The sequence below is a fragment of the Rhea americana genome, unplaced genomic scaffold (assembly GCF_003343005.1).
Source record: "Rhea americana isolate MKP2758 unplaced genomic scaffold, rheAme1 scaffold_477, whole genome shotgun sequence".
Taxonomy (NCBI): domain Eukaryota; kingdom Metazoa; phylum Chordata; class Aves; order Rheiformes; family Rheidae; genus Rhea; species Rhea americana.
In genome coordinates, this window is record NW_028186620.1 from 72,064 (window position 1) to 83,874 (window position 11,811).

Here is an 11,811-nt window from a genome sequence, read left to right on the forward strand (position 1 = left end):
GGGCAACGCGGGGCCGGGCCGCGGTCCGGCCGTGGCGCGTCGGGCCCGGGTGCGGGCGCTGCGGCTCGGAGCTCTGGGCGGCGCCAGGTTTCACTCCGGGACGAAATTTCCGCAGCTCCTTTCCTTGGAGGAGCCTTGGCCCGCGGCAGTGGGGTTGGTTCTTACAGCTCCCTGCGCTTGTCTTTACCGGGGGGGGGGGTTCTGATGCAGGCGCGGTCGCCCCCCGCTTTCAGGCGGGTCCCTGAAGCGGAGGTGACGCGCGGTCGGGCTGCTCTGTGCCACGCGGGCTGGCACGCGTGGCCCACACGGGCACCCTTTCCCCGCGGGGAGCGGGCTGGGTTCTCATCTTGCGTTATTTCAGCCTGGCCTTCCACTGAGCGCCAGGAACGCGCAGGCCGTGCTCCTGCAGGATCCCGCAGTGCCTGCCGGGGAGCCGCTTCCCAGGGGCATGGCTGGTGGGGAGCCTGGCATGGGCTGCGGGGCAAACAGCAGTGGAGGCTGGGGAGCGCAGCAGGGGACTGCGTGGGAGCTGTGGCTCCTGCCCAGGGCTGCAGCCAGGCTGCAGCCGCGCGGGCTGGCTCAGTGGTGGCCCCACTCCAGGCGGCACAGTCCTGGCCTTCCAGCTCCCGGGGGAGCCGTGAGCCCTGGCCCCGTGCAGAGCAGCGTCAGGCCCAGCTGGCACCAACGGCGGCAGCAGTCCATGTGCCTGCATGCAGGGCCCTCAGCCTTCCAGATGCTGCGGTCTATCTTTAAAAATCGGTACCTTTTCTGATTAAAAATACCCCCCCCCAACATCATGACTCCAACGATGTGGGCTGGATTGTTGTGGTATTTATTTTTAAAGAGAACACTATAGCAGTTGAGTAGTTGTGATACCTCCTGCATACTGTGCAGTCACTTTTTCCCTTCGATATCTCCATATTAGTGAAATTTGTTACAGCTCCATGACAAGGATTATTCATAGTGCCAGCGGGCCTAATGCCTCAGCAGCCAAAGCAGGCCACAGCCCTGGTTATACATGGCAAGACCCAGGCACCCCGGGGCTCTAGGACGCAAGTCGGAAACTGCAGTGGGTGGGGGCTCAGCCTGGGCCGCTGCTGCCTGCAGGAGCCTTGCCGTTGGTCAGTGACTGCCAGGGCTGCTGCTGTGGGAGCAGGGCCATGGGGTGCAGGAGAGTCACCCAGGTCTGCCACAGTGTGGACGTGCCAAGCCCCGGCTGAGCAGTTCCCCTTCCCCAGCCCCCAGCACAGAGCAGGCTGGCCGTTCATTATAGGTATTTTGTATCGATTATATAAGTGATTAGGTTAAGTGCCGAGGAAACGTGCAGCATGCAAACGCCGTAGTTTAAATTGTGTCTGGGAAGCCAAGATGGTGCTGCGGTGCTGCTTCCACGCTCTTTGCAGCTGGTGCGGGTGTGGGGAGCCTGGCAGCAGGCAGCTCCTGTGTCCCACACCACTCGTCCCCCAGCACTGCTCATCCCCCAGGGCCACTCATCCCTCAGCACCACTTGTCCCCCAGTGCCTCTCATCCCCCAGTGCCACTCGTCCCCCAGCTCCACTTGTCCCTCAGTGCCACTCATCCTGCAGTGCTGCTTGTCCCCCAGCACCACTCGTCCCCCAGCACCGCTCATGCCACAGCACCCTGCACCAAGGACCCTCCCACGCAGTGCTGCTGCGGGTTCCGGCCTGCTCCCATATTGTTTGCAGATGGGCTCTGGTGTTGTTTTAACAACTTGCTCGCTTTAATAGCGTTCCTTTGGTGCACGCATGCGGGAAGGGCAGCTCTCGTATGCTGCAAGTTCAGAAGAGCAGATTATTTATACCACCGCAGCGGGCAGAGGCCTCAGCCTTGACGTTGGCTGCTCTGTGTGACCTGTGGTGGGTACAGCAAGAGGAAATAGTCCTAAACACAAGGCAGTTGTTTTTCCTGTTTTGCAGACCCTTTGCCTTGTGGGAAGTGCCGAGGGGTGTTCTCATGTGCCATGCCCACAGCGGGGCTGGTCTCCATGTCTTTGCACCCAGAGCATTGCAGGTTTGGCAATGACACAGAGGGACATGAGCTCGAGATGAGGCCTCCAGGATGGGTGTCCTGCCCGGTCTGTCCCTCCAGCTAAGCTGAGGACAGCCAGGCTGGAGCATGTCCTTTTCCTGGGGCATGCGTTGTGGCATAGCTGTGCCTCCGTGACTCACTCGGGGTGCCCAATTGGCAGTGAGCACCAGCACTCGCCTTGCCTCTTTCCTACTCCTACAGACCTTACAGCTGCTTTTTTAACACAAATGGATTTGTTTCCAGCTGAGATAAAGCAGCAAAGCTGCCACATAACACCCTGAAATAACAGATGTTCCCAGGGATGGCACTGCCAATGCCACAAGGCATTTGTCCTTGATGGAAATGGGACCAGGCTCTTCCTGCAGTTTATGAACTTCTAAAAGCAACAATAATAATTATAAGAGTGGATTAAACTTCCCAAAAGATGAGGGAGAAGAATTCTTCCATGGCTCTGGCCATCAACGCGAAGCTTTGTTCCAACGCTGCAGTGCTGCCTCCGCAATGCTGCCTGCATCCCGCAGCAGCTCCAAACCCAGTCCTGGAGAAGGGCAGGTGGCCATGACCATAGTGGAGATGGGTGAGGGGACCGTGCACTGCATGCCCGCAAACCAGGGTGTCCCCGTGGAAGTATGCACCCCGCATCCCTGAGCCACGCTATCCCCGCGGGACCATGCATCCCCCCTCTCCAAACCATGCCATCCCCACATCCATATGGGACCATTCACCCTGTGTCCTTGAGCCACACCGGTCCCATGCCACCGTGGGACTGTGCACCCTGTGCCCCTGAGCCATGCCATCGCCACGGGACTATACACCCCATGTTCCCGAGCCACTCTGTCCCCACAGCCCTGCAGGACCATGTACCTTGCATCCCCAAGCCACACTGTCCCTGCATCCCCGCAGGACCATGTACCCTGTGTCCCTGAGCCATGCCATCCTCACACCCCTGCAGGACCATGCATCCCATGTCCCTGAGCCACACTGTCCCTGTGGGATCATGCACCCCATGTCCCTGAGCCAGCAGCTCATTCGAAGCTGCTTGCAGTCACTTCCTTCCAAGTGGAAAATAAAATGTTCCTTTATGGGCTTTTATGTTGGCTACAAATGTTCCATTTTATTTTTTTTCTCTCCTTCCTTTCTTCCAGGAAATGTGCTAATTTATGGCATAATCTTGGCAAATCTCAATCCAGGGGAACACAAACCCACTTGTGCCTCATAAATGACACTAACGGGCTCCATTACCAGCAAGCCGAGGAATCTGCATCTAAAAGGGGGTAATGATAATCTCGCCTAAGCAGAGGGTCTGCACCCATCAGCAGGGGCAGACGTGGTGCAGGCAAAGCCTGGCCCCCAACGGCAGCCCTGCAGGGATTCCCAACATCCATCCCAGTCTGGCTTTGGGAATGGGGGTTTTCCAGGACAGGAAGGCACTTCAGGAGCCTGCAGGAGCTTCCCAGGAGAACTGAGATTTATTTGTTTGCTGTGAGGCTCCATGCTGGGAAGCAGCAGGGGCCAGTCCCTTCTGCAGCTCTGGTACCTTGGTCCAGAGTGGGGTCCACCTGGCTTCCCTGTCCCCCAGTCCCCGGCTGGTCCCAGCGTGGCCAGCAGGAATGTTCATGCAGCGACGTCCAAACAAGGCCAAGCAACATCTCCTTGGCTCCGGCAGGGAACAGCCTAACCAAGCTGCCAAAAATAAATCTGTTTAATGAAGAACCTTTGTAAATTATTCAGATATCATATCCTTCTCCAGCAATGGTTCAAGGAGAGATGCCACAAAAAGACTTTCTTCTCTGAAATGCTGGATATGAGGTGAAAGTCACTGTCGCCGCAAAGCAAACGCAGCCCTAAGGTCCTTCTCTTACCTTGAAAATACCTTCTCTGAAGATAGAATGGGGGAAAAAAAGGTGCAACAGCAATGCAGGCTCTGAGTCAAGTTTTTTTTTTTTTTTTTTTCCTCCCTTCAGGACCACTCTTGTGCCCCAGCACTGAAAGGTGCCATGAACGTGCATGCTTTGCAGGATTGAGGCATCTCCCAGTGTAGTAGGACTTCATGGAGATGCATGTTTGGTGCCTCAGCCGTGGTTCGTGTGCTCTGGGCTCCTTCCAGGAGCAACGGGACTGAGACCTGCCAAACTCACTACACAGCAGCTGTGGTCCCTCTGCCAGCTGCTAACACATCCCAGTCCCTCAGTTCACCTCTGAGGCTCTGGAGGCATGGGGACATGGGGACACAGGATGCGTACAAAGGGGCAGGAGCCAGGGGACTAGCCTAGCCCTGTGGCTGCTGGGCTCGCCCACCCATGGCTGCTCACACACGGCAGCAGCCTGAGCCTCTTGCAAAGTCCTGGTAGCTTTAACATGGAATCGCATGGCTGCAAGTGCCTGGAAGCTGTGCAGTCAATACCCAGCGTTTTGCCCCAATCTCAGAGGACCGTGTTTAGGTTTCTCTTTTCTTCTGTTGCTCTTTGCACCTTGCCATTGGCCACCTGCGGCTGCAGGCAGTTGGCCTTGTGTGGGCAGCGTCAGCATCCGTGGGGCATGAGCACACTGGCATGTTGGGTGCTGGCAGGGCCACAGGTCTTGCCAGCCCAAGGGGATTGCTTCCTCCTGCTCTGGCTCCTCCAGGTAAGCAGTTTGTTCCCTGCAACCAAGTCTCTTGCATCTTCCCTGGAAACGTCTGCTGGTGGCCTCCACTGGGAACGGGTATTGAGTGCCAGGGGGCACTGATTGACCCCATCCTCTGCGGCCGCTCCACTCCAGCACCATGCCAACCCCGCAAGCCCACACCAAACCGCCCTTTTCCAGAGGAAGTGGGCTGGAGCCATCCCACCCTCAGGATGGCTCATCCCTCAGAGGCTGAAGCAAGCCCAGGCCCCAGCTCCCTCTAAGCCAGGGAGAGAAAGAAGAAGCTGCCAGCGGAGGTGCACACTCTGCCGGGGATGGCCAGCAGGCTGGAAAAGCCTTTCTCCAAGGAAAAGCCTGGGCCAGAGCAGGCTTTTCACAGCTGTTAAATCACTTCCAGCTTCTTTGATCTCTTTTTATCAGCAATGTGGAATAATTGGGTCCTATAACTCATGGTGGCTGTCCCCCTCTGCCACCGTCCCTGGCTCTGCTGCAGCAGTAATCGCCCCTTTTGTCTGTCAAAGTGCAAGGAACGGTGAGTGGCACGTGGCACATGGGACAGGGGCTTTGCAGCTGAGCTGTGATGAGGGAGCACATGAGGATGCCACAAATCGCCCACTCCCCAGCCAGGGCCAGGGCAGCACTGAGTGCTGAAGATGGACTCAGTGGCGAGCAATGTCTCTGGAGCATTTAACAACACTGCAAGCCAGTCCAGCCAAACCAGGCTGCCCCTTCAGCCGCAGCGAGGCTCCTGGGATGTCGAGTTTCCAGAAGCAGCATTCGTATCCCTCTGCAGGCAAAGCCGGGACTGTCTGGAGGCGCAAGATCCTGGGAGCAGCCAGCAGCTGCTGGGGCAGGCGTGTGGCCTCAGGCACGGCAGGGAGTCTCGCCTCCATGCCACTATTTCCCTTGCTGCAAGCAGGCAGCAATGATGTGCCAACTTTAAGGTCAAAATGGATCATACAGGCTTTCCTCCTGCCTGATGTGAGGCAGATAATCTCTCCAGGGACTCCTGCATCACGTTGCTCCCTTCCCTGCATGGGATCAGCACTTGTCTGCTGAACGAGAGCCCCATGAAATGAATATTTGCGACCATCTCTGAGATCTGCACAAGGAAGACAGATTGCTGCACCCCTGAGCATCTTCCTATGCGCAGCTCATCCAGCAGCACTGTGCTCCAGGTAGGGAGACTGCTCCTTCCTGACCTCAATTTATGACAAAACTGTGAAGCGTAAGGCTGGATTGATTGCATGTGGAGAATGTAGCTTGGTAACTTGTGCAAGCGCTGCAGTAGCTGCGCTAATTCAGCATTCCTTTATTTACGAAGTCTTTGTGCAGGTTGAGTGCAATTAAATGATGTGTTTTGGGATCCTACGGGATGAAAGGATCATGGTAAATATAGGTTTGTTATCCTGATTTAGCATGCACCAAGCCCACCTACAACAGCCATGACAAACCAGGTGTAAAACATGAGGTTTAAAAACCTGTAATCCAGCAACTGCTGTCAGAGGCTGCGTGTGCCAGCACGTTTGATCTAGGTGCGTTTCAGGGAGAGCAGGCTGCCTTGTGACATCCTCTGAGACAGGCAGTTGAAGAGCCTGCAGAAGTAACCTCGGGAAGAGCCTGAAGCATTGGGACCTGCTTCACACTGGGGACATCTGCTGCACTTTAGCTGCAGGAAGGGTCCCCATACACCGCACAGGCACTTGTTAAGCAGGGTGCCCAGGGCTAGAGGGCACAGGAAATAGCAGCAGGGCTGCTGCCATGCCCTGGGATGGACAGACAGACAGACTGAGGGACAGAGTACCGCAGCAGCTTGTGCATGCCTCTGCAGGGCCAGGCAGCTGTCCCAGCCCATCCTCATCTCTGAATGTAAGCCACCGGGCTGTCCTGTGGCCGCAGCTCCCAACGTCTGCATCATCTTTCCCACGGCAGAATATGCTTGCACCCTGGTGGCCTGTAATGCCTGCTCCTGCATAGCAGCTCTGCCATGTCCTCCCTGCTGCAGCCCAGGAAGCCCTGAGGCCATGAGCTCTGAGCAGCAGTCCCGCTGGCATGGACCAGCGCTGTCCTGGGGCCTCCATGCTGCTGCCCTGCTCCAGGGGCAATTGCAGAACATGCAATGGGATGTGCTGCCTTCTCACGTGCTTGAAACACTACCGTGGACTGAGCAGGGGGCATTTAGCCCACTGAAGTTGTACATAGTGCTCCTTTTGCCCCTGACGGCAACCCCTGTCCCCCACAGCACAACCCTGTGGCCACTGCGAATGCCCAGGTGCTGGTGCGGGGTGGGCTGAAGGGCAGGGCAGGAGGAGCTGGGGCCCTGGCAGAGCTGGCAGGAGTCCAAGGGCCTCAGTGAAGCTCTGGAGAAGGGGAGAACTCAGGCCCAGTGTTTGCATTTGAGGGTGAATAATGTTTTTTTTTTTTTTTGTTTGAGAATTAATCCTCACAGTAACTACCATGGTGCAGATGACCTCATTATGCCCAAACTTGGAGACGATGTTGATGCATCACCAGGCTGGATGGAAAGCCTGCTCTAGCCCTTAATTGAAAGCTCATATTAAAAAACACCCAAATGAAAAATGGCTTTAAAGTGTCCTGCCAAGCACCTGTGCCAGAGTGGTTTTTCCCTGCCTTGTCTCTTAAAACATTCTGCATATGCCAGGGTTCAGACGCCCCAGTGCATTCCTCAGCAGGCGGTGGGGTGGCCAGGCTGGCTGGCAGCGCAGTTTTGCTGCACTCACAGGAGATGCTCCCCAGGCTGCTGCAATCCCGTGGCCTTGCTCAGTGCCAAAGGCTACTTCAGCAATCCCAGGCTGTGTCCTGCTCCCTAATCGGCTCCTATCAGTGCTCAGGGATCCCACCTTCCTATGATAGTGTTGTAGAAATGCTGCTGTGGCAGCATAAGCAGGAAACATTGAAAGGAATGAAAAAGGCAATGAGGGAGCAGGTGTGAGAGCTACAGGAACACTCATGAGGGGCTTCAAATATTCTTTTTTCTTATTTATTTTAAATTGAAATTGGTGAGCAGCATGAAACCCATATCAAACAGGAAAGAGTTGTCACTTCCCCCCCACCTTTAACGAGAGCCTTACATCCTAGCCCAGGTCCCAACAGGCAGAAAAGCTCTGCTATGCAATTCAAAAGGTGTTTTGCCTCTTAGACCTGTAGCGTGGGGCTGGGGACAGCGCTTTAGACTCCCCTTTCTGGTTGCAAAGTGGCTCTGTGCGGTGGACGAGGCTGATGGCTGTCTGCTTGGGGAAGGACTGGCTGCAGGCAGAGCACGTGACCGCCTGGGGCATGCCCCGGCCCTGGCACTGCCAGCACTACCATGCTGTAGGGTAACATTTGGCCAGGAATTGTCAGTCCTGGGTTGGCAGTGCCTGACAAGCACAGGGATGGGACTTCATCAGTCTGATTTACTTCCCCCCTCCAGTCCGGCAGCCTCTTTGACTTCATTTTTGGGGATGCCACAGGGAAAAGCAGGATGGCAGGGTGGAAGGGCCAGGCACCCAGGGGACAGAGTGGGCAGCAGAGCTGGGTGCTCTGGGAACGGAGTGAGGGGCAGAGCCAGGCACACCAGGGAAGGAGTGCGTGGCAGAGCTGGGCAAGCTGGAGATGGAGCAGGCGGCAGAGCCAAACATACTGGGGATGGAGCAGGTGGCAGAGCCAGATACACTGGCGATGTAGTGGGGAGCAGAGCTAGGCATACCGCGGATGGAGCAGGCAGCAGAGGCGGATGTCTCGGGATGGAGTGGGCAGCAGAGCCAGGTGTCCTGGGGACAGAGCGGGTGGCAGAGCCGGGCACGCCAGGGATGGAGTGGGCAGCAGAGCTCAGTGCCCAGGTGATGGACCAGGCAGCAGAGCCAGGTATCCTGGGGATGGAGCAGATGGCAGAGCCAGGCACCCTGGGAATGGAGTGAGGGGGAGCCAGACACCCTGGGGATGGAGTGGGCGAGCAAGCTGGTGCCTGGTGAGCAGTGTGGGGTGACAGTGCAGAGGAAGGTGGGGATCTGAACACTGGGGTCAGCTGCCTGAGTGCAGAGCATCACTCAGCTCTTGCAGAGACAACAGGGGATCCAAACACCGGAGTTGGCTGCCCAAATGAGCAGCCTCCCCTGGCTCCAGCTGTCCAGCCCGTGCTTGCCAGGGCGCCCAGTGGGGGGGCCTTGCTGGCATGAGACTGGGAGGAGAGGCCAGGCAGCAGAAAGGCCATTTCACTTCCATGCTGGGGAAGCAGTGGGATGGGGCTGGTGCAGGCCAGCCGGCAAGGCGCAGTGCTGCTGCCCTCTGCCGAAAGCACACTGGAGCCATGAGGGCCACGGTGTCCCAGTGACGGCCTGGCTCCCCTCATCCTGGTCCCTACTGGTGCAGGGCAGTGGAAAGGTGAGCTGGGCTCCCCACAGCTGCGGCTCCCTCACCCACCTGTCCCTCCGCACGGCTCCCTGAAGCTGCAGCCAGCGCAAGGCTGCGCCTGTCCTACTCCACACCTGCAGCTCATCAGCAGGGGCTGACCCTCCTCACCTGGCACCTCTTCAGCTGGGCATTGCCCTCCATGGCTACTGTGATTCAGCAGGACCAGCTGTGAGCCTGTTCCCTCCCCAGCCTCTGTCTGGGGCATTTTGAGATGTTGGTCCTCCTCAGCGCTTGTGCAGCACCTTCCGTAACAGCCCTTGGCTCAGTGGGGCTCTGAGGTGAGCAATAAAATACAGCTATCACCAGGCCCTCTTTGGGGGGATGTCTGCAAAAAAGATTCTGCATCAGGTCTGACACTTGTGTCAGCTGCTGTGTTCCTGCTGCAAGCCTGGAAGCTCCCAGTGAGTTGCTCTTGGCAAAGACTTTGCGACAGAAATACAGTAGCTATCTTAATTTTCTTTCTCATCCCTTGCAGACCACTTCTGCTTCCCTCTTCTCCCTGGGATGTTCCCTCCTTCATTTTGATCTTGCTGTGTACTCTGAGCCATTCTCCTTCTCAGTCTAGATCTGGCTTTCCCAGTTGTTTCAAACTGTCGGGAGACTGCTATCAGCACTAGCCTGTGAGGCTTCCTGCTGCTTGGGAAGGGTTGACCACAGCACACCTCCTAGCCTGGGAAATGAGCTTCTAGCTCAGCTCTGTGGGATTGTGTCAGAGACACCAAGCAGTGAAACCCCACACTGCATTTTCAAACAGCTAAAAGGGGTAAAACATTGACTGGCAGCAGGGCACTTCCAGGTGACTGAACAGAAAATTCTCACCCCAAAGTCAGGGCAGGAGGGCAGGGAGGAGACTTTATAACCCTGTACCACCTTTGGTGCTGAAAGGTCAGCTGGGAGAGGTGAATTTTGGTAACTAGTTCTCTCCAGCAGCTCAGGGAAACAGTTGCTCAATTTATGAAATAAGTGCAAAGCAGAGGATGCAATCAGGGTCCTGATTTAGCAATGTTCAGGGACACGGCTTGGCTTCCTGAATATCACTGTTTGTATACACCCAGCTGAACTGGGGATCCTGTATTCCTGCATTAACAAGAGAGCAGCTCCCAGTCCGGTGCAAGCTGCTTTTAAAAGCAATGAAAACTTTCTCAATTAAGTTATTGGTCAAGCAGCTGCAACAAAATATAGCTGGGATGTCCCTGTTCCCTCCTCTTCAGGCTAAGCATCTGGAACTCAAATGTATCTACAAATTGGGGCCAGAATAGAGACTGGGAAAGCAACCCTGAGACTTAGCAATGCTATCTAACAACACATGCTCATGTCCCGATGGGCCTAGGGACTGAACATCACTTACTGGAGCTGGCACTTTGCTCTCTACTTAGGGATGAGGGCTCACCTTGGTGCTTTTAACTGCTGCAAATATAGGCCATGAAGAAGTTGTTTTGGAAGTGGCCTGACGTGTTCAAAATGGTCTTTCTGAGAAAGGCTACTCACTTACACAGAAATTCCTTCATGCAGCACTTATGAAGCCACATGCCACAAAGATCCCCTTCTCTACCAGCCCTCTGTAAAGTACAGGTGGGGGCTAGGCAGATTGGAGGGAACCCAAACTAAGGAGGGACCACTGAAGGAAGAAGTTATAAACTTATTTTAATTGAAAGCAAGAGCTCATGGTAGTAGCACAAATATTAGAGGAGAAGACAGAATTTAAGTGGAAAACAGAACTGCTGTTTGAGACTATCTCATGTTTCTGTCTCAGTCAGGCTACCATACACTGGTTAGAATGAGATGGGGACCAGCAAGTCCCAGCACAAACTGGGCAGATAACAAGGTGAGAGAGAGGACTAACAGCTGTATCAGGCCTGCTAAAAGGTTCTGGCAACACATTCCTCCAGACAGAGCGGACTGGAAAGGGTGAGAGAGATCCTGGCCTGTGGGATGTGGGAACACAGTGCAAATGAGGGAGCTGTGTGTCCACAACTCCGAAATGCCAGCTGTGGCACCTGCAGTGTTGGGGAAGCTGAGAGTGAGGCAGAGAAACAGCACCAGATGGAGCAAGAGAAACCAAGACAAGACGGGAGGGAAGAAGACAGGGAGATTGCTTCTTAGGAAAGCTGAATATCTGCTTACCTTGCCATGTGGAAGGTGCAGAGGGCTTGCTTTGCCTGCCCCATTTCCCCTGGGAGGAGACCTTGGGAATGAGCACTGTGTACTGGAGCATGGACAGATCTGCACACCCAGGGCAGAGGGGGCCCAGCCAAAGCAGAATGCACAGCTGCCCTAGCACCGCGTGCTGCAGCACAGGCAGATCTGCGTGTCTGGGACAAAGAGGGCTCAGCTGAAGTGGGACTTGTGGCCACCCACATGGCTCCTGGCAGTGGGAGCCCTGGTATCCCTCTGGGGGCAGGGTGGGAGCTGTGGCACCTACTGCTGATGCTGCAGCCACCAAAAAGAGGAAGGATTTAGGGAAGTGGACGAGAAAGATGAAGATAAGGCTCCCTTCGTGATGCCAGGGGCATCATGGTGGGGCCGGTGGCGACGTGCCAGTTGAGTGACGGCAGCTAGGCCCTAACAGGAGCAGCCGGCGTGCAAGGCAGCACCCGCAGCACCCGAGGCCCAGGAGCGCAGGCAGCGCCCCAGCCCTCCCTTTTACCGGGGGGAAGTGCCGGGCTGCGGGCCCGAGGCGGCGGCCGGCCCTGGGGCACAGCAGGCAGCCCGCGGCCCGGCGGG

General features: G+C 56.1%; 1 protein-coding gene across 1 annotated transcript in view; it reads right to left on the minus strand.

The window, feature by feature from the left end:
• Positions 1-4,419, minus strand: part of TLE5 (TLE family member 5, transcriptional modulator) — a 15,758-nt gene extending 11,339 nt beyond the window's left edge. The window contains exon 1 of the mRNA XM_085316623.1: positions 4,348-4,419. Within this exon, the coding sequence (XP_085172749.1) occupies positions 4,348-4,419 (72 nt within the window). The remainder of the gene's footprint in view (positions 1-4,347) is intronic.
• Between the last annotated feature and the right edge of the window lie 7,392 nt (positions 4,420-11,811).